The sequence below is a fragment of the Furipterus horrens genome, unplaced genomic scaffold (assembly GCF_987537825.1).
Source record: "Furipterus horrens unplaced genomic scaffold, mFurHor1.1.pri manual_scaffold_2, whole genome shotgun sequence".
NCBI classification, from domain to species: domain Eukaryota; kingdom Metazoa; phylum Chordata; class Mammalia; order Chiroptera; family Furipteridae; genus Furipterus; species Furipterus horrens.
Window position 1 is genome coordinate 39,981,867 of NW_028327172.1, and position 22,790 is coordinate 40,004,656.

The 22,790-nt window shown below is 44.8% G+C and overlaps 1 protein-coding gene across 5 annotated transcripts in view; it reads left to right on the forward strand.

Annotated features, from left to right (window-relative positions):
- Positions 1 to 607: 607 nt before the first annotated feature.
- SCUBE2 (signal peptide, CUB domain and EGF like domain containing 2) overlaps positions 608 to 22,790 on the forward strand; it is a 68,235-nt gene continuing 46,052 nt past the window's right edge. For all 5 annotated transcript variants that reach the window (XM_090264151.1, XM_090264157.1, XM_090264160.1 and 2 more), the window contains exons 1-5: positions 608 to 731; positions 1,993 to 2,115; positions 11,769 to 11,894; positions 15,900 to 16,034; positions 21,015 to 21,140. In XM_090264151.1, the coding sequence (XP_090120277.1) occupies positions 632 to 731; positions 1,993 to 2,115; positions 11,769 to 11,894; positions 15,900 to 16,034; positions 21,015 to 21,140 (610 nt within the window). In that variant the 5' untranslated portion in view covers positions 608 to 631. The remainder of the gene's footprint in view (positions 732 to 1,992; positions 2,116 to 11,768; positions 11,895 to 15,899; positions 16,035 to 21,014; positions 21,141 to 22,790) is intronic.

Genomic DNA, 22,790 nt, shown 5'->3' on the forward strand with positions numbered 1-22,790 from the left:
TGAGCAAGGAAGCTGGGGTCACACTCTTCACCGAGTTCTCCTGGGGGCCAGATGTCTGCGGACTCACCCGCCCCCCTCCACCCACACTTGCCCCTCCCAAGTGGAGAGGCGGGAAGGCCCGTAGGTGGGTTTGGGGTTTGGGGACTACAGGACTCAGCCTCCCAGGATACTTTCTGGGTGCCCCATGTCCGAATATTTCAGGCTTGAGGGGCTGTTTGTGCTCACAAGCGGAATTGGGTCAAGCTGCAGGACACTGCGCACGGCAGAGCCAGAGGCTGAGGGCTGGAGCGGGACAGGAGTGCGGGAGCAGCGGGCTCGGCGCGGGGCCTGCGTGGGGGAGGAGGCCCGTCCCCGGCGGGCTGACAGCCGCCCTCGGGCCACCGTGGCCGCGCCCCCTGAGCCCCGATTGAGGGGGAAGGGAAGGGGCCAGGAGGGGCGGCACTGCCCTCGCGCCTCCCGCCCCCGGCCGGGGAGGACCGTGTGAAAATGAGGCCGGGGCTCGGGGGCCGGGCGGGGCCAGACCGGGGGTGTCGGAGCGCGGCGGGCAGGGCGCCCGCACACACCTCCCGGAGCTGCTGCCGTGCTCGCCGCCCGCGCGCCTCAGCCTCTGCCCGCAGCCGCCGCGCCTTCCATGGGGGTCGCGGGCCGCGGCTGTCCGGGGGCGGCCCGGGCGCTGCTGCCGCTGCTGCTCCCGCTGCTGCTGACGGCAGCCGTCCTGCCCGGCCCGGAGGGTGAGTGTCCGGCGTGGGGCGCACCTGGCAGGCGGGCCAGCGCCGGGGAGGGCGTCCTGGGCCCCGAGCAGGGTCACCGCGAGCGCGTGGGCCGGGCCGCGGGCTGGGCTGCCGGAGCCTCGCGTGGCCCCCGCTCCCGTGGAGCCCTCACCCGCTGGCCAGGCCAAGGCGCCACCTCCACCGGGGCTAGAGGCCCAGGGCCTGGGTGCCGTGGCCGGCCTCGGACCCGGTGCTGATGACAGTTCCTGCCCGTCCCTGCCTCCCGGGATCCCTGGAGAGCGCTGGTTAGACTTTCCCCTGCTGAGCAGGGAGGAAGGCATTGGAGCCTCGGGGTCCAGCTACTCTTCGTCTAGATGGGGAAACTGAGGGCCTCCGCCAGGGGACATCTTTAGATAGTAGCAGCGTTGTTCCTGCTCATTTTAGGGGCCGGGAAGTGTTGATGGCTTCAGGGTCGGCTCCGGAGATTTTTCTATTTGCTGAACAGCCGCTGCTTGAGGATCTGGGAATACCCGTAAGCAGCAACCAGCCTAGCCTGGCTTTGGGGCAGACGTAGATAAGCACTCGAATTGGACTTGCAATACTTTCAAAACTTTTGTTTTTAATTAACATCCTGGATTGGCGTCAACCCAGGAAATAGTTCTGCCGAGGCTGGTGTCCAGGTTGAGAGGGTGAGCAGTAGTGAAGGGGTGGTTACCATTCCCCTCTTGGCACCATCTGAGAGCTCAGGATGGTGTGCTCAGAGCCCAGGGCACGCCTTTTCCCCATACGGCAAGAGAAAGCTGACAGGCACCGCTCAGTTTTCGGAGCTTTTTTTCCTTCTTGATCTTTCTTTCAGCAGGCATTGCCTACGTGTGCCAGGCAACAGGGACACAGGCCCAGTCTGTAATCAAGACACCTTCTAGAGGGGGAGACAGGCAGGAAAAAGTGACATCCCTGTGTGATACATGCTACAAGAGGAGATAAATACAGAAGCAGACTTGGGGGGACACCTCACCTATACTCAGGGGTCATGGCAGGCTTCCTGGAGGAGGTGGACCTGAGCTGTGTCTTGAAGGCATTTAGAATGGGTGGGGAGTATGCCAGTCAGAGTGTTCCTAGAACTGCTACTGGAAGTGGTATGGTTCATCCCATGGGTTCCCAAGCAGTTGAGCTAGTGAGGAGTGACGTGGAGTGGGCTGGTGGGAGATGATGCTAGAGAGTGGCCAAGGTCAGGTCACACAGGGCTTGGGCACCATAGCAGAGCTGCTGTGCTCTTTTGCAGATGTGGATGAGTGTGCCCAAGGGCTGGATGACTGCCACACCAATGCCTTGTGTCAGAACACACTCACCTCCTACAAGTGCTCCTGCAAGCCTGGCTACCAAGGGGAGGGCAGGCAGTGTGAGGGTAAGTGTCTTGGGGACCAGTGGTGGGTGGGCCAGCAAGGGAAGATCCCCACCCCCTGCGCTTTTGTAGTGGCCACTTATGTTGGCAAAAGTACTGCCCCTTCCCCTGAGTCATATTGCCCACTCTCTGAAATGAATTTCAGATCCTTAAAGAACTGAAAACATCAGGTCTTCCTTGGAGCTGACTATACAGTTTTACCTGGGTCTGACCTGTCCTTTTTAGCTTCTAAAAAGTAAAAGGTGTTTTGGTATCTTTAATATCACTCAGTTTGGGGACAGAAAGTCAACAGCTGTGTTATGTTGATCAGGAGGGCCCTGCCTGCCAAGCAGGGCAGGCCCTGCTCTTCCCTGGGACAGTTTGCACCTTCTGTCTGGAGGCTGAGTGCCAGGCTCTGCCCTCCCATGCATACTCTGGAGGCTCCATCTTGTCCATGGCTCTGGGTAGGTTGGCATTATGACCTGCCAAGTCTTAGAGCTACACCAAGGGTCTGCCCCATTTGGAGCTGCAAGTTCACCCTGGAAAGATGTGTGCAAGATATTTTAAGCTGTTAGAGCTCCAGTTCCGGGAGCCTCAAGTCTATACTCTGCCATTTTGAGTTCTGGGCCACTAGGGGTTTAGCTCAGTGTCATGAACTCTGAAGTTTGGAACTAGTTGCAGATTGGACCCTTACAGGAGGAGGCTGTTCCTGAGGATGGAAATCATAACATGTTGGAGTTGGCAGGGCTTTTCAGGGAGCTCTGAGCCAATTCCATCCTTCATTTTACAGATGAGAACACTGAGGCCCAGGGGAATTGGGAAAGGGACTTGTGGCTATGATCACACAATGAGCCTGAGGGTAAAGGAAAGTCAGGTCTCCACTCTAGCTCTGTCCCTGGCCCTGCATCTCTTTGATTCACTCAGCCTCCTGGTGTCCCCCTTTGGTTGGGTGAGAAATCCTAATGTTTATGGTTTCCTTTTTGCTGAGGAGTAAGACTACTGCCTCTTCCCTCAGAGGAGGCATACTACTGATCAGGTTCACAGCAAGTGGGGTTGGTGGTCTATCCATAAAGCCCTTCTGTTTCTCCAAGTTCATATTTTTCCAGAGACAGACAACCATCTCTCTATTTGCCCTATGTCAAAGGAAGCCAGAAACATCTCTTCCATACCACACCCTTACCATATTAGATATTTTACTTACCGTACTGGAATTCATACATATTGGTACTCTGACTGGGGGAAATTGTTTAATTTTTCACTGTGTCCTCTAGTCACTGTGTCCTCTATGGGGGCAGCAGCCATGCCATGGTTTCTTTTGGGTAAAGTACATTATTTAGTAAATGATGTTGAAGTAGCAAGTGACAAGAGTTTCCTTATTCTAAGCTGTTGGGTTTGACATATTGCAAATAAAATTGAATTACGAACAGTTGAAAAGTCTACTATGTAGTTTAAAATAACTAACAATTCACTGGCATTGTTGCTTTTATATATATATATATATTTATATTTAATTTGCTTATAAAAAATCAACAAAATGTAAAAAATGGAAAATTTAAGACCCTCCTCTTCCTTTATCCACAGATAATCATCATTAACAAAGAGCATATATTCTTTGCATTTTAGACTAAAACCCTAGGAACATTTGCTTTGAATACTTGTAGTATTTATAAATCTCATGAGCAAGTAACGTCCCTGTTTAGTTTGAATTTCTTGGTCCAGGAGTCCAGAAGTAGTAGGATTGCAGACTCAAAGGTTTAACTCCTTTATATGTGTTTCCTGGCTTATTAGTTTTTAAACCTCTTAGGTCCAACCCACAGTATTATTTGCTCCTGTCTACATTTAGGATGAGAACTGGGTTTACACAGAGTGACATAATTTTATCCTCTACAAAGTTTCTTCTGCCAAAATGTTGCAGATGGGCCCTGAATAGAGTTAGAAAATACATACATATCTCTATTTATTTCTCTATCTATCTATCTATCTATCTATCAATCAATCAATCAATCATGAATTACACTGATACTTTGGATTCCACAGCAATACCACCAGATTCATTCTGACCTCCTTTTTGCTTATTAATAACTTCCTTCTCCAACAGTTAGAAACTTGGCTCTCATTATCTGCAAAATAATGTGATTCATAAGTGGCTTTAAATAAAAGATATTTTATTCTACATGATCTTTGCTTATATCCCAGACTTTGGGGAGGGGATGTTTCAGTGATCAGTATTCATTATATGGTCCTTCCTTCTCAGTTTAGGGAACTGAATTAAGTTTAATAAAGATGAATCTAAACTTGGCCTTTGTATAGGAGCTGTATTTTAAAAAACTTTTCACTTAAAAATTATTTTAAGCTTCAGAAAGTTTGCAAAAATAGTGCAGAATTTATATGTGCCCTTCACTTATGTTACCCCCCAGATATTAACAGCTTATGCAACCATAACGCAGTATCAAAACAAGGAAACTGACATTTTCACAGTGTTATTAACTAAACTATAGACCTTATTAAAATTTCATCAGTTTTTTTTTAATGCTCTTCTCCTGGACCCTCAGGATCCGTCTTAAAGTCCCACATTACATTTATCTTTTTTCTCCTTTGTCACCTCCAATTTGTGCCAGTTCCTCGGTCTCTCCTGGTCTTCCATGACAAGGACACTTTTAAAAACATTTTTTTTAAATATTTGATTTATTTATTTTTAGAGAGAGGGGCAGGGAGGGAGAGAAACATCATTGGTTGATTGCCTTTTGTCCCAGCCGGCAACACAAGCATGTGCCCTGACCGGGAATCAAACCAGGGGCCCTTTGCTTTGCGGGATGACGCCCAACCCACTGAGCCACACTGGTCAGGCGACAAGGACACTTTTGATGAGTACTGTTCTGTTCTTTCATTTTGCCTCATGTTTTTTCATGTAAGAATTGATATGGCAGGAATTGAAAAGATAAGAGAATTGGCTATGTTTTCTTGTGATAAATCTGAGGTTATGCATTTGTAGTAACACAGACGTAAAGCTTTTGACAAAGGTGCTGTGGAAGAGCTGTTGTGCATCACATGGGGGACACATGATGTCAACATGTGAACTGGGGATGTTAACACTAATCACCTGGTTATGACTGTCTATTCTGGGCTTTCTCCACTGCAATTAGTATTTTTTCTCTTCCAATAGATTCTTGTTTGGGGGCCTATGCTAATATCCTGTTTCTTCTCAAGTCTTTGCTCCCTGATTTTAGCATCCAACTGTGGATCTTGCCTGCAACAATTATTACTGTGTTGTGTACTTCTTGGTAATTTTGTATTTCCCTTGTTCCTTATACATCTATTAAACTGGGATTCTTCTGTAAGGAACATTCCTTCTCCCCATATATTGATGCATTGATTTATATGTTTATTACCAGTATGTATTCATGTGTATTCATTTAATTATATGTATTGTTATTTATTTTTGACTCAAGTTGTTTAAGCTTTAGCCATTGGGAGCTCCATCACATTGACTCCTGTGTCCTTTTTACATGCCCCTGCCCTCTTTGTGAGAAATTCCTTATTTTCTGGTACACAAGATGCTCCAGACTCATCTTTTATTTTCTCCTCCCCAACCTGGAATCAACTACTTGTCCAAGGAGCCATGGTTCCTTTTATTGGAAAATGGTGTATAGAAAAAAATATCTGGATATTTGATGTTTTCATTGTTACTGGGGTGATTATTCCTAGGTCCTCTCAATAGACAGAGCTAGAAAATACATACACATATCTATTTATTCTACCTACCTATCTATCTATCATCTATCTATCTATCTATCTATCTATCATCTATTGTGAATTACACTGATACTTTGGATTCCTCAGCAATACTACGAGGTTCATTCTAACCTCCCTCTTTGCTTATTAATAACTTCTTTCTCCAACAGTGAGAAACTTGGCTCTCATTATCTGCAATATGTTTACCTGTTTGTTCAGTCCTAGTATACAAATGAAGTACTTACAAAATTACCAATTTATAACCCTGTGAGTAATTAGAGTACTGTATTTGTATACAACTGTTTTTGTTTTTAACCTTAAAACAGCAAGACAAGATATTGTTTTTCAATTACTTAGGCTAATACTTTTCTTCCCCATTCCCTTCAATGTGGTTATATTATTCATTTATAATACAGTATATTCACTTGTTTCTATTTGTATCCCATTTTTAATATATTTTATTGATTATTATTTCAGTTGTCCCAATTTTTCCCCCTTTGCCCCCCTCCACCCAGTACCTTTCACTCCCTCCAGCAATCCTCCTTCTTAGTTTATGTCCTTGGGTCATGCAAATAAGTTCTTTGGCTTCTGCATTTCATATACTGTTCTTAACATCCCGCTGTCTATTTTGTACCTACCAATTTGTACTTCTTAATCCCCGAAACTTTTCCCCATTTCTCCCCCTTCCCCTTCCCAGCTGATAACCCTCCAAATGATCTCCATACCTATGAATCTGTTCCTGTTCTGATTGTTCACTTAGTTTGTTTTTTTAGATTCAGTTGTTGATAGTTGTGAATTTATTGCCATTTTAATGTTCATAGTTTTAGTCTTCTTTTTCTTAAGTAACATTTCATATAATAGTGGCTTGGTGATGATGAACTCCTTTAGCTTTACCTTGTCTGGGAAGCACTTCGTCTGCCCTTCCATTCCAAATGACAGCTTTGCTGGATAGGGTAATCTTGCTTGTAGGTCCTTGCTTTTCATCACTTTGGTACTGCTTGCCAGTCCCTTCTTGCATGAAAAGTTTCTTTTGAGAAATCAGCTGACAGTCTTAGGGAATGCCTTTGTAAGTAACTCTCTTCTTTTTTCTTGCTGCTTTTAAGATTCTCTCTTTATTTTTAACTTTTGGCATTTTAATTATGATGTGTCTTGGTGTGGTTCTCTTTGGATTCCTCTTGTTTGGGACTCTGTGCTTCCTGGACATATAGTCTATTTCATGAAATTAGGGAAGTTTTCTTTCATTCTTTTTTCTTTTTAAAAATTTAATCTTTATTGTATTTTTTTCCAATACTGTTTAGTCCCTTTATACCTCCCTCCCCGCAGCAATCACCACACTATTGTCCATGGTCCTTTTTCGTTTTTGCTCAATCCCTCCACTGCCTAATCTGTCTCCCACAACTAGCTGTCATCTGCTCTCTATCTATGAGTCTGTCTCCGTTTTGCTTGTTGGTTCAGTTTGTTCATTAGAGTCCACATATGAGTGAAATCACATTGTATTTGCTATGACTGGCTTATTTCACTTAGCATAATGTTCTCTGGGTCCATCCATACTGTCACAAAGAGTAAAATTTTCTTATTTTTTACAGACAAGTAGTATTCCACTGTGTAAATGTCCCATAGTTGTTTCATCCACTCATCTATTGATGGACACTTGGGCTGCTTCCATATCTTGGTGATTGTAAATAATGCTGCCATAAACATAGGAGTGCTTATGTTCTTCTGAATTAGTGTGTGGGGTTCTTTCAGATATATTTTGAGAAGTGAGATCCTTGGGGCAAAAGGCAGATCCATTTTTAATTTTTTGAGGTATCTCCATAATGCTTTGCATAGTCGCTGCACCAATCTGCATTCCCACCAACAGTGCAAATGTGTTCCCCTTTCTCCACATCCTCACCATCACTTGTTGTTTATTGATTTATTGATGATAGCCATTCTGACAGGTGTGAGATTATATCTCATTGTGGATTTAATTTGTGTTTCTCTGATGGTAAGTAACATTGAGCATCTTTTCATATGTCTATTGGCCATCTGTATGTCCTCTTTGGAGAAATATCTATTCAGGTCCTTTGTCCATTTTTTAATTGGGTTGTTTGTTTTTTTGGTGTTGAGTTTTGTAAGTACTTTATACATTTTGGATGTTAACCCCTTATCAGATGTATTGGCAAATATGTTCTCCCAATCTGTGGGTTATCTTTTTATTTTGTTGATGATTTCTTTTGCTGTGCAAAAACTTTTTAGTTTGATGTAGTCCCATTTGTTTATTTTTTCTTTTGTTTCCCTTGCCAGGGGGATATATCTGATAAAAATTGCAATGAGCAATGTCTGAGATCTTGATGCCTATGATTTCTTATAGGATTTCTGTGGTTTCAGGTCTAACATTTAAGTCTTTGATCCATTTTATATTTATTCTTGTGTGTGGTGTAAGAAGGTGGTGAAGTTTCATTTTTCTGCACGTATCTGTCCAATTTTCCCAGCACCACTTATTGAATAAGTTGCCTTTAGCCCATTGTATGTGCTTGCTTCCTCTGTCAAATATTAATTGACTATCATTTTTTCAAATAAGTTTTTAATTTCTTGATCTTTCTCTTCTCCTTCCAGCACCCCTATGATTCTGATGTTGGTATGATTGAAGATGCCCCAGTGGCTTCTTAGCTTATCCTCATTTTTTAAATTCTTTTTTCTTCTTGCTGCTTTGATGGAATGTTTTTCTTCCTTACATTCCAAATCATTGATCTGATTCTCTTCTTCATCCTCTCCACTTATGGTTCTCTATAACCTTCATTTCTGTCTGGGTCTTTTTCATGCGGTAGAAGTACCCGATGAGTTCCTTGAGCATCCTTATAATCAGTGTTTTCAACTTTGCATCTGATAGATTGCTTATCTCCATTTCATGTTTGTTTCTGTGTATTAGGTAGAGCTGCTTTGGCTTCCTGTCTTTGTAGCGTGGCCTGTCTGGATGAATGTGGCTTCTTTAATTCCTTGGTTGTTGGACTTTCGTACAGCTTGATTTTCTGACAATTCTGGATGATATTTGTTTTGTAGTCTAGTTGTAATTTTTGCTGTGGTTGTGTGAGGAGGCAAGCCATGTTTATCTCTGCCTCCATCTTGACCAGAAGTCTGTATTCCATTTTTCATTCCTCCCTTCACCTTACCCCTGCTTCCTGGTTAATTGTATGTACATTTGTATGTAGGTATGTATATATTCACGTGTGTATGTAACATATCGTTATGGTTCTGAGAGTCAAAGCAATACATAAACTCAGAGAAGAGTTACTCCCTCCTCCTTTTCTCCCTACCCTGTTCCAATTTCTCCTTCTTTCCACCCCTTTTCCTACACACTATGATCTCTGTAGTTTGTTTTATCCTTCCTACATTTCTTTTACACAAATAAGCAGCTAAATGTGTATTGTATTTTAACTACTTTAATGTTATAATTTGCATACTATAAAATTCACCAATTCTAAGAAAGTGTACAAATCAATAATTTTGGATAAATTAGCTGACTTGTACAACTATTATATAATATAGTTTTCAAATGTTTTCCTCATCTCAGTCAAATCCCTCATGCTCATGTACAGTTAATCTTTGTTCCCAGCCCCAACTCCAGGCAACCACTAATCTATTTTCTGTCTCTATAGATTTGCCTTTTCTGGACATTTTATATACATGGAATCATACAATATATGTGGTCTTTTGCATTTGTCTTTCTTCACATAGCATAATGTTTTTGAGGTTCATCTATGTTGTAGCCTTTGTTGGCATTTCATTCCTTTTAATTGTTGAATAGAATTCCATTGTATAGATATACATATTTTGTATGTTGGATATACATTCACCAGTTGATAGATATTTGGGTTACTTCTACTTTTGGGCTATTATAAGTACTGTTGCTATGAATATTAACCTGCAAGTCCTTGTGTGGACATAACTTTCTCTTGGGTATGTGGCTAGGAGTAGGGTTTCTGGATTATATGGTAAATTTATGTTCAGCCTTTTTGAGGAACTGCCAAGTTGTTTTCCAAAGTGGCTTTGCCATCTTATATTATCATTTCATTGTGTGAGGGTTCCTATTTCTCCATATCCCTGCCAATGTTTGTCATTGCCTGTCTTTTTAATTATAACTAATCTAGTGAGTGTGAATGGCATCTCATTGTAGCTTTAATTTGAATTACCCTAATAATTAATGATTTTGAGCATCTTTTCATGTGCTTATTAGTCATTCAATATATCTTCTTTGGTAAAATACCTATTCAAATCTTTGCCTATTCTAAAATTGAGTTGTTTTATTATTGAGTTATGAGAGTTCTTTATAAGTGCTGTATAAGACATGTAACCCTGGCTGGTTTGGCTCAGTGGGTTGAGCGTCGGCCTGCGAGCTAAGTGTTGCTGGTTCAATCTTCCAGTCAGGGCACGTCAGAGAAGGAAAACTCTGATTCCAAAAAACCTCCGCTGCCTTGCGGCATACCTCTTCAGGGGAAAGGCTAAGAGAGTAAACCCCGACAGAAAATCCGGAGCCGGAGTCCCTAAGGCGGTTTGACGTTGTAGTCAACACCGGCAACTCCTGCGGTGCACCTGAAGCCAAGCTGTATTGACTCCGTCTTTCCCTTGGATCCTTCAGCTGCGAAGAGAAGGGGGGTCTGCTGCATGGGCAACAGCAGACCCTCCATATCACCCTGCCCAGGCTCTGTAGCTTCAGCTCCACTGGAGAGGACACTCCAGCGTCATCGCAAGATGTCGATTCAACACGGGAGGAGACAGATACCGTGTCACTCCCGAGTCGGACTGCACAACCATTCTCGGCGGTGCAGATAGACTCTTAAGAAGCTACACCATCGTCTCTCGAGACGGACGGCTGCCGACGACGACGACGATGATAAGACATGTGATTTGCAATTATTTTCTACTGATCTGTGGCCTATCTTCATTTCCTTAATGCTGTCTTTTGAAGTGCAAAAGTCTTTAATTTTGATCAAGTGCAATTTATCAGTTTTTTAATTTATGGATTTTGTGTTTGGTGTTGTATCTAGGAAACTTTTACCTAACTCAAGGTCTCAAACATTCTCTTATTAAAGCTGTATATTTTTTCTTAAAAAGCTTTATAGTTTTAGCTCTTATGTTTAGGTCTCTGATCCATTTTGAGTTGATTTTTGTATGTGGTATAAGGTAAGAGCCCAAATTAATCTTTTGCATATGGATATCTAAGTCTCAGCACCATTTATTGAAAAGACTATTATTTCTCCTGAAAAATTGTCTAAGCACTTTTGTCTAAAATCAGGTAAGCATAAATATAAGGGTTTATTTCTGGGCTCTCTGTTCTGTTCTGTTGATCTGTATGTCTGACTTTATGCCATACCACACACTGTCTTGATGACTGTAACTATATAATAAGTGAAAGTCTTCTAATTTTTCTTTTTCAAAATTGTTTTGGTTCTTCTGAGTCTTTGCATTTCCATATAAACTTTAGGATAATCTTATTAAGTTCTGCCAAAAAAAAAAGAAAAAAAGAAAGGAAATAAAAAAGCATGTTGGAATTTCATGTGTATGTTTTTTATTTTTTTATTCCCTTACTTTTTACAGAAATATAACATACCATAGATGCTCTTTTGCATTTTTCTTTTACTTAATAGTATATCCTAGAAATCACTACAAATCAGTTCACAGAGATCTTATTCATTGTTTTTTTTAACAGCGACTTAGAATTTCATTGAATAAATATACCATAATTCTTCAAACCTCTGCTGTGTATGGGGAACTTAGGTTGTTTTTAGTATTTTCTAATTACAAATGCTGCAGTGAATAATCCTTTGTCTACTTATTTTCTGGTTGTTGGAGATGTCTCTTCAGGGTAGAGCCCTAGAAGTCGATGACTGGTTAAAAGGTAAATGTACATTTTTTCATGCTAAAGAAATAGCATCTGTCTGGTTTACTTCTCTTTTATTTCTCAGACATTGATGAATGTGAAAATGAACTCAAAGGAGGCTGTGTCCATGACTGTTTGAATATTCCAGGCAATTATCGCTGCACTTGTTTTGATGGCTTCATGTTGGCTCATGATGGACATAATTGTCTTGGTAAGGAAAACGGTTGGAAATGGCAATTCTCCTTTATCTTCTGGCACCACACCCTGTTTTTCCTTTGATGAAATACTCATTAAAACAAAAAGGAGATCAGAGACTCAGAGACTTGTGTTTTCTACCCCCTAGAAATCACATTCTCTGACAGAAAACCAGGCAAAGTGTTTTAGTTTTTATTGTGATCATTCTTAATATAAATCCACCCCACCCAACCCTGGCCCTGGTTCTTAACTCCCAGTCAGTCGGTGTGGCTTCTTGTTCTTTGGAAGCTGACACTTCTCCCAGGCTATGGGTTTGAGCACAACTGTGATGACAGGGTCTGCCATCAGAGACCAATCCACAAAATGCCACTGCTGGTAGATCAAAGGGAAATGTGAGATTCCCCCCAGCAAATGGTAAAAACAAAATAAAAATCAACAACCAACCCCCCACATAAACATACTGTATGCTTCCCAACAGATTACTAAAAGTGATTTTTTTTTTTTTTTAGTTTTTCATTAATCTCAATGTATTGCTGCCCTCAGGATTGTCACTCTAATGTGCCCTTTTGTGGAACTGATGGCCTAGGAAGTCCGAAAAGGGCTTAGTGATTCTCTGGCCCTCAATCAAGCCAAGTGGTCTATCCCAAGGCCTGACCTCACAGACAGGAAAGGGCAGAGTTTACATCAGGAAGAGGCTCCAGGTGACACTGAAGTGGATAAAGGTCACATGAGGAGTGAGTCCCAAAGGAAAATACTTCACAAAAAACACATGTTCTGCCCATACTTATCCATGACTTTTACACTGATCTGAAAGCATTTGATCAAGTGGCTCTTCCCACTGTAAGGGAGCACAGAGTCAGGGCCTGGCTTAAGTTGCCCTTTGGTCAACCACGTGGACATCAGTGGGTCAGCCACATGAAGGGTCATCAGTGTCAAAGGAATCTGATACCATCTGTCTCCCATGACGTCCTCCCGTACAACTGATGGCACCAGCTTTAAAATGCAAACAGACCACAAACACCTGTGTCCTGCATCCTCTAAGACTATCCAACTCTCGACCCGGTCCAATTGCTTGCTATTTCTAAGTTCTTTCATTCCTGGCATAAGAAACCAATGTAAACACCGCTCTTGGCAGTCCCTAACTCAAGGGCTAAAACTCCTTGCCTGGCCACTAACACATTTTTTTCAGCAGACTCTCTCCATTTCCTGTCCTTGGGGGTCTCTTTGTGGGTTTGGTAGCAAAGATCTGCCTTTCAGAAAAACCTGGAGCATCTGCTGACTATCTGAACGGGCTAAGGATTCTTTTTTAAAAATCCTTGAGAAAATAAAGTGGTACGTACAGTAAGAAGGGCAGGACCAGCATGCATAGAGGCTTCTCTGCCAGTTAGACTTGAAGGGACTGAAGCATTTTGTGACCAGAAAGAAGCCCAGAGCCAGGACTTCTCAGGAGTGGCAGTTTCCTGTGTTCTCTGGGGAGAGCCCCCACCTCTCTTTGGCCCCCATAACCACACACTAGCCACAAATACATTAGCCAGAATCTACAAAGTACAAACACCACTTAGCTCTGGCACTAACCCCAGAGTCTTCCAAGATCTGAATGCCTGGGAGTCTGAAAAATGAAATGCAGCTCTTCCATGCCACTTGCCCCACCTGAATTCAGTTTCTATTTACTGAGGCCTGGAAGCAGGACAGAGCTCTTCCGTCTTGTGGCAGTGGTTCTCCACTCCAGCTGCACAGTGAACGCACTTAGGAAGTTTGAAACAACACCATGGCCTAGGGTCCCATCCAAGACCTCTTCTATTAGGTCTCAGGAGGTGGGTCCAGGCCGCGCGGGGTTCTAAACTGCAGCCAGGGTTGTAAAATACTGTTTTACAGTCTGGAGAAACTCAATGACTTAGTGATCTGTACGTGTGTGCGTGTGAACGCACACACTTTGTATTAATTCAGTCAGAGTGCGTCGCCTAAGTTAATGACTCATTTCTAATTGCTCTGGAGAAAAGGAATAGTGGTTAAACGTGGGGTGGGGGTGGCGGCTCCGAGTGGAGCACACCTGTACCCAAAAGCAACCCAGGATTTGGTGTTCAGGGAGGCAGATCTCTCTGGGGCACCATGAGTCCTCACTGAGGAACACCTAGGCCAGGTGTGTTCCAGGTGGCACACCCTCTGAAATGTGCTCCCTTCACCCTTTGGCACAAAAAAGGGCAAGTTTGTTAGGCTTTAGGGGATGGCTCGAGTCCCATCAGTTTAGAAAGGCATCTGCTCGATAGTGTGGGAAGACCAATGACTGTAAGATCTGAAGCTTGAAACCAGATAACAGATATTTAAATGTGAATTTTCGTGTTACGGATGTGCCCAGGAGCTAGTGATAGGCACATGGGAAATCAGGCTGCAGAAGATAAATTGCTTTTTTATCAGCCTTCTTCTTGAGCCTCTGCCATGTCTGCGATTTTTCTGGAAGTTTCCTCTTCTTTGGCCCTGGTGATGCTGTGCTCTCCTGCTTGCTAGTTCACGCTTTGAGCCGCTCGGGTGCAGCTGTAGGTTCCGGGGCTGTGCCAGGTAAAACACAAAGCTTGGTCCTCAAGGAGTTTGCAGTCTGGTGGAGATGAATAAGTAAAAGATTCTTAGGGGTTAAAAGGTACAAATTAAAAAAAAAAAATTTTGAGGACGCAAGGCAGTAAGCCATGTGAAGTCCCCTCACACCACCCTGGGGGTGTGGCACTGGGGAGGTACCTCCTCTGCTGTGTTTCTGATGGCCCCTTCTCTGGGGCTCCTGCTGTCTCCTCTACCTCCTCCTGCCCCTGCACTTTCCTCAATTCTACCTCTGGTGTCCCCTTTCTGCTCCCCTCTAGCCCTTCCCACACTCCTGCCTTTGGCTTTCTCAGGTACGTTCACAGATCAGGCCATCACAAATGGTTTTCAGAGCTGTCTTTACCACGCCAGGGGCAGGTTACCTATTGCCCACTGGACCTGGGCCTGAAGGCCAGCCTCTCACACTGTCACCTCCCCACCGGGGGCAGCCCAACCACACTTCCACCCCCACCTCTGTACCCAGTGCTGCTCTTGCCCATGTTTCTTGCCCCCCGACCCCCGGCCACATGCCCACTGGCTCCCCGTCCTGTAGGAATTATCCATAGTCTTCATTTATTTCCTCGTTCCTCGGCATCTCCACTGCCAGGCCCCAGGTCCAGTCCCCCACTAGCACCGGGCGTGGCTACTTCAGACACTCGGTGAAGCCAGACTCCCAGGCTTCCCATTCCTCCTGTCCTTCCCTCAGCTGCTGCCTTGTTCTTCCCAACACGAGGGTCTGACCACATCATCCTTGCTCCAAGTGGTTCCCAGCTGCCTCCCAAATGAAGCAGGACCTTCTTTGCTTGTTACTCAAGGTCCTTTGCAGTGTGACCCCAATTCTATCTTCCCAGCTCTGTCTCCTGTTTGTACCCAGGCTGCAGCCCAGGGAAACAACCCACATTATCTGAGCAGGCTCTGTGCTCCCCAGCCTCCCCGCTAGTGCTCACACTCCTCCTGCCTAGAATCCCTCTTCCTGATCTGTGACTGAAGGAGTCCCGCAGGGCCCATCCTTCGGTCAGCTTGTCCATAAAACCCATCCTGATACCCCACAACCAGGTGTGACCGCCCTTTCCTTTGTGCCGCCTTTTACCATATCTCATAATTTCTTGTACATTTGTCTCATTCCCTCTCCTGAAGAGCATGCTTCTAGAGCGAAGGAATTTGATCTTACTCTTCTGTTTCACTGCTTTGGAAGGAGAAGGTGTTCCATCAATATTTACTGAACTGATTATCTTGTGTGCATGTGGAAGGCCTTTTTTAAGTGGGCCCCTGAGCCATGAGGGTTGGTTAATCATCTGGGGGTCCCACTGGTTTCCATTCTTGGAGTTTCTGTGATGCAGAGACTGGAAAAGGAAGCTTATCTGCTTAGTAGGAGTCCCTGAGCTGCTGGGCTGGGCAGGGTATTTGAAACAGTCACAGAAGCAAAGGCTAAGCCTTCCCCCACTCTCCCCAGATGTGGACGAGTGCCTGGAGAACAATGGTGGCTGCCAGCATACCTGTGTCAACATCATGGGGAGCTACAAGTGCCACTGCAAGGAGGGGTTTTTCCTGAGTGACAATCAGCACACGTGCATTCACCGCTCAGAAGGTACCTTTGCTTTGCTGTGGGTGGGGCGTGGGGGTGGGGGAAGGTCACCTCTGAGACTCCCCCACCCTCAGTGACTGTGGAAGGGAAGTATGGGCTATAGAAAGTGTTCCAGACTCTGTTACTGGGGACCCGTGGGCAGGTTGTTTGAGCTTCACCTTCTTCACCTGGCAAAAGAAGAGGCTGAGCTCTGAGGTCTCTTCAGACTCTCACATTCTCTGATTCTAATCTTTAAATAGAGTATATTTCAAACATGACTAGATATCACAGGAGAAATGGACAACCTGCCAAGTCTTTCAAAAACGTGCTGCAAACCACAGCACCAAGTGCAAGCCTGCTCCTTGCTCAGGGCGGGTGGGGAAGGGCTGGAGCCCTCCTGTGGAGACTTCCAGAGCTTTGCCCTGTTTGCACCCGGAGGCTAGATCTGGCCTTCCCTATGTTTTGCATTTTTGAACTCTCAGCCTCCTCCGCTGGAGTGAGGGGTGGCAGGGGCAGGCGTGGGGAGGGGGCAGGGGACTCCTCCCCAGACTTGGGCTCTCTATGTCACCACTTACCATTTCTCCCTAAATTTGCAGAGAACTCTTCTCTTTTGATGACCTTCTTTTTCTTCTCTCTGCTTTGAGTTTATACCTTTTAAAATTCCTCTATTAGTTCAGTGGACTCTTGGGAGGGAGAGGCATTGAGTCCATGTGGCCACTCAGACACTTTTCACCGAACGATGTACTTTTAATAATTTTTCTCTGCTCTTTCATGAGCCAAATAATCACGTTTTAGTGGCTGCATTTCTTCTCCCAGGGTTGCCTGTGCCTGTTTTCAAAAGAAATGCCCCAAATATTAGACTATTAACTCCTTATGTGCTGTTTATTCATTTTCATAACTTAAGAACGAGGCCATTTTAAGATCTTTTATTATTTAATCACAGATTTGTAGGTCTATTATTTTAATTGTGGTTACAGTGCCTTTTCAAGGGTTTCTTTGTGGAAGATGGTTTTTGCCTCATTTCCTGAGACGGATGGCTCCTTCCTCAGACCTACCTAGAAAGCCTGTTTGGGTACCAAGAATAGTCAGAGAAAACACCGGGTGGAGGGTTCGCTGGCGCTCACCTCCCCAGCCTGCTCCCTGTGGGCGCTGGAGCAGGGTGTTCACACATCTCTGTCTCATGTAGTCTTGATAGAGTAGCGGTTGGGGTTCATTTTCCTGCCGGTCTCTCTGGACTCTTTGGCACGCTCTGCCTCTGGTCTGAGGCATAATGAAGAGGCCAGCAGCACTGTGATCTGGTCTCAGGCCATCTCCCCTCTGGGTGCTCAAAGCTGCTTTCCTAGAGGTTACTCTGCTTTCTTTTCTGGCAGTGGGAGGGTGGGGGGGGACCCGTAGGTCAAGCCATTGCTCACACACCCCCAGTGTGGATCCCATCCACTCACAAAGCCACACTCATCCCTTAGCCTTGCACTTCCAGAGCAGTGGTCCCTTCTTCCCCTCCGACAAGCCCCCTTGACCCATTAGAGACACAGGCTCCTCATAACAGAAATAAATACAAAAGCAGTTCCCTTCCACAATCTGTGTTTTCTAAATTTTCCACAATTCAGACATTCTTGGAACCCCTGAAGAGTATTTAAAATGAATGTATTTGTCTGGAGCTAAAACCAAAATCCAAGAATCTGTGTTGTGGTCTGGAAGCGCTCCCTGTGATTTTCTGTTGTGTTTCAACCTGATGGCTTGGCAAATTCACATCAGCAGGAGCCAACAGATTATAGCGCTCTGTAACTGAGACCCCTTCCACCCGGGTTTTAACTCTTCCAGCAGAACAATCCCTAAACAGTGTTCCTATAGGGTTTCCTCCCTGCCGTGCACATTAAACCCTTAGAAACTGTATTAAAATAGACTTTAAAACCTACAGTTGATATTTAAAAAGTGGTTAAAGGAAGGTAACACTGCAAGCTAGTATTTTCTAGTGTAGTTGTTTTTAATAATCATTTACTAGATGTTCTGCATCATAGGGAATTCTAATAGCTGATTCTGAGGGAAAGCACAAGCCATTGACTTCTTAAAAAAATTCTTAGAGACCCCAGAGCTCTGACAGAGACTGTGTGTTTTCACCCATGTAATGGGGGTAGGCTGGAGAGAGACAGTGCCCCGCCTGCCTTTGTCCCTATTCACGGGTGCTCAGGCTCTCAAAATGAGCATTCCTCCTTTGTTTTGTCTGCGCTGAGAATATTTTTAGATGTTTGTCCTGCTGCCTTTTCAGAGCATGGGGAAGGTGTCAGGGTCATGAGGAAGGGGCTGTGCTCTCAGCGGGGCCTGTTTCCCCCTTTGTACAACGTTTCTCGCCCTGTTGGCAAGGCATATTTTTATTTGCTTTCCAGAAGTATTTTTCATTGATATCCTGAGCCTGGAGACCACCGGAAGGGGGCATTTCTAACGTGTTTGAGCTGTCTCCCTCCTGGTGAACTGACTACCCTTAACACAACTGCCAGGCTGGTCTCTAGGGGAGCCAGGACCATGGACGGGGGACTCCCAGTTTGGACTAGATCCATCTGCCTCGCGTAGCAGTAGCCTTGTTTTGAGTCACGGTACTGAAAAGCTTCAGGTCACCGCTTGAAAAGCCTTGGGTCAGCTCTTGAAAAGCCCTCAGCATCTCCAGAGCCATTTAAGCCTCCATTTCTCCTGGAAAGTTTGGGTCTAGCTTGATCTGCTGTGACAGCAGGGGCAACTTTCTGTGTCTCTCCATGGCATCTGGCACACAGTTCTTACGAAATATTTCTTGTATAAATGAATTGCTCTGAGGCAGGAAAGGTCACTTTGCATATGTCTTAACAGACTTGTAAACAGAGTGAAAAAGAAGAAAAAGAAGCAGCTGACCTGTTTGGGGAGTGTACTTTGCAAGTGCTACCTCTGCTTTTTCTTGGGGCACTGTTATTCATACCCCTAGATGCTCCTGGCACCTGTTATTTTTTTAAATTTGTTTTTTATCCTCTCCCAAGGACATTTTTTTTTCCATTGCTTTTAGAGAGAGAGGGAGGGAGAGGGAGAAACATCAATGTGAGAGAGAAACATCAATCAGTTGCCTCTCTTACATGCCCCAACCATGGATCGAACCTGCAACCTGAGCATGTGCCCTGACTGGGAATCAAACCTGCAGCCTTTCAGTCTATCAAACGATGCTCCAACGAACTGAGCCATACCAGCCAGGGCCTGGCACCTGTTATTTCAAATGCTCTGCTGACTCAAGGACAAATGTAAAGCTCTCTGTGCCTTCCCTGGAGGACAGAACATTGCTTCTGGAGGCATCTCTTGCCTCCTATGCCATTGCGGCACCAGGAGAAAATAACATCTTTAGAAATCACCAGTCAGAACAAAGACAGGTTTCCACTGATCCAGTGCTAGCCTCTTTCTGCAGTAATTGACAGCAGCCCTTGGCATGGGTGAATGAATCCCAGCACCTTCCAGCAGATTGAGTGCGGGAGTTCAAACAGCTCGTAACTGTCAGATAAAACCAAGATAGTTTTAGGAGAGTATGGGATGTATTAACTATTGTGCTATCTTTTGAAATGGGAATGACATCTGTTTGTATTAAAACAATTTTTCCAGTTCAGCATAGATCAATGGGTCTGTGGTAGAATTGGAGAGAGGCGACTTTTGACTTCATTAGAACCAAGCAGCTAAGGTTTTAGGGGCACAATACACAACAGTATGGGATTCTAAGGAAGTTGAATGAAAATGTTTTGTACTTATGTTTAAAACAGTGTTCTTGACCTGACTGGCATGGCGCAGTGGATTGGGTGCCAGCCTGGGAACCAAAAGGTCACCAGTTGCTGATTCAATTCCCGGTCATGGCACATGCCTGGGTTGCATGCCAGGTCCCCAGTGGGGGTGTGTGAGAGGCAACCTATGAACATTTCTCTCACACATCACTGTTTCTCTCTCTTTCTCCTTCCCTTCCCCTCTCTCTAAAAAGTAAATAAATAAAATATTTAAAAAGAAATAAAACAGTGTTTCTTCCAATATTAGAAAGTGTCTTGTTAGTAGGGAGCCAATGAGAACAAAATCCCTACTTTCAAAGATGTTATAAAGTCGCATTGCACACATTTGAAGAAGCGTCACATGAATAATGCACCATGAACAGAGCCGGCATTTTGAGAATACTCTTGGATATGGTAATAGTTTCTTCAAAGCGCTGCAGGCATCAAGGTCTCACTGGGTTTTGAGATGAGGCACAATGCTGGCAAACTACATGGGCGTACACTTTGCTAGGGCTCTGTCATTTCCATGTATGTTAGACCATCCAGGAAAACAACCACCTGTCCTCCTTCCCACCACGGTTACCACAAGATTGGGCCTAATGAAACTTACAGTACACCCAAAAGAATTACACAGCAGCCAAGGCACACCACATGGAGGAGTCCTCCTTCTGTTCTCTTTGTCATCATGTTCTTGTTGTCATCAGAGGCTTGTGCCCCAAGCTTGCTGAGAGAAGGTCCCAGGGACTAACTGGAGTGGTTGGTCATAAAAGAGAGGTCCCTGGGCAGGTGTCCATATGGTGGTGCCAAAATACAGTAGTCACGGTCCCCACCCAAATGTAGATTTGGTGGGGATAGAGAGGAAGGTGGAAATTTTCTGAAGATCATCTTCAAGACTATGTGAAAACATTGGGATTCTTCTTCAGTCTACCTGCAGGGTGTCTTAGAGGCACTCTCCTCTTCGCATTCCTGATCAGCACTGGTAACAAGTTCTGGGGTCAGCAGGCTCTGATTCCATGCTCAGAGATCTGGTGGAAGCTTTCTTTTCAGTTTTTTGGTGGGGCTCCTACCGTTTTAGGGGAATTGAGACATCTTATCTCTTTGGTAACAAGAAATTTTTCATATCACTGTTCATTGACCTGCCTTGATTTTAATAACATATTCTTTTAAAATATGGGGCTGCTGGAGTCACAGGCAGGCAGGCAGGTAGGTAGGTTTGTGGCTCATGTGCTGCTTTGTTTTGCAGAGGGCCTGAGCTGCATGAATAAGAATCATGGCTGTAGTCACATCTGCAAGGAGGCTCCAAGGGGCAGCGTTGCCTGCGAATGCAGGCCTGGTTTTGAGCTGGCAAAGAACCAGAGAGACTGTATCTGTAAGTATAGACTGGTGCACACTGTGCTGGGAACCATCCTGCCCCAGAGGTTGTTGTCAAGAGTGTCTGTTCGTGATATGGGCTTTCCTATAAGTCAGCCAGGTAGCTGCTCAGATAGCTGCCTGCTGAGCAGCCTGCCACCAAGGAATAGACAAGAGTCATACAGGGTAACTATGCTATTCACTCAGCTTTCATTGAATGTAGGTTCAGTCAAAGTAGAACATCAACATGCATTAATATCCTACTGTTACTTTAACAATCTAAGAGAATTGCAACACACACACACACATGCACACACGCATGCACGCATGCACACACACATGCACACACACAGCAATCAATGGGGGACAATGAACCTGAGTCCCAGAGTCTCAGTCTGCAGGTCTGGGAGACAGCATGGTGGACAGAGGATTTGTCAGCATCTTGCAAGGAAGGATCTCTGGAGCCAGGTGGGCAGCAGGGCAGGGAAAGTCCTCAGTTCAGCAGGGCAGAGCCTCCAGTGGCCGATTCTAAGGGACATAAGCATGGCATAGAGCAGCACTCTGGTGTGTGGAACTCAGCTGTCTCAGCAGTGGGCTGGAGCCTACCTCAGTTATACCTTGAAAGTGGTGTACTCCACCCTTCTGGGTCTTTTCAGTAAATGTCTTGGTACCCCTGATACCAAATTTGGAATTTTCCCAGGAGCCTATGGGTGGTACATGGCCTGACACCCCTACTGGCAAGAGTGGAATTTCCGCAGAAGCCTATCTATGGGTGGTCCTGTTCTGCAGACATGGCTGTTCTGATCACATGTGCAGATATCTTAGTGTTGTCTCCTTGCCAGACGTGTCTGTTCTGACCACGTGGGTAGATATCTTAAGTGTGTCCCCTTTCCAGATGTGTTTAGAGTGACTTAAGTAGTTTCCCTCTTGAATCTAAGTTGACATGAGGGACTCTACTTTGTTTTATATACTTTATGCTATCTTGATCGGACCAATGCCATTTTATTGGTCCTGCTCTCCACAGTTGTTGGCAGCCCAGCATCAGAAACACCACCTCCACTGAGTGCTCAGTTCACTGCCCAACGGTAGTCCCCCAAAGGGAAGAAAATGGTATTTTTTAATGGAACCAATCAGAAGGAAATGAAATTCAGGAGGAAGGAGTGTGAATGTTGGGGGCTGGGTATCCCCATTCCCATAGAACAAAAATCAGATTTCCTTATCTGGTAATCACAGCTCTTTGCTACCTGGTCCCTGCTTCTTTTATAACCATTGTCCACCTCTTTCCCCCGCAAACACCAACTCTTTGGCTTTCAGAGAACAGCCCATAGTCTTTCATGCCCACAAGCCTTTTCTAAGCACTCCTCCCTTCTTGGCTTGGTGAATTCTCACTCAACTTTAAATATCCTGCATAACTTCTAATAATGATAAGAGTAATGTCTACCTTTGGGGAAGCATTTATTATGTGCAAAGTCGTGTCCGAAGATGTACCATGTCCTACTTAATTCTTATAAACACCACCTTAAGAGCAAAGTCTCCATCACAAAGCAGAGGCAGCCTCCAAGCCTGCCGAACCAGGGCTGGGGCCACCTCACAAACGAGTGCTGACAGGCTCTCAGGGCCCTTAGAAGTGAGGCTGTCCCTGGGGGCTCTCTGCCAGGGGCTGGGCAGA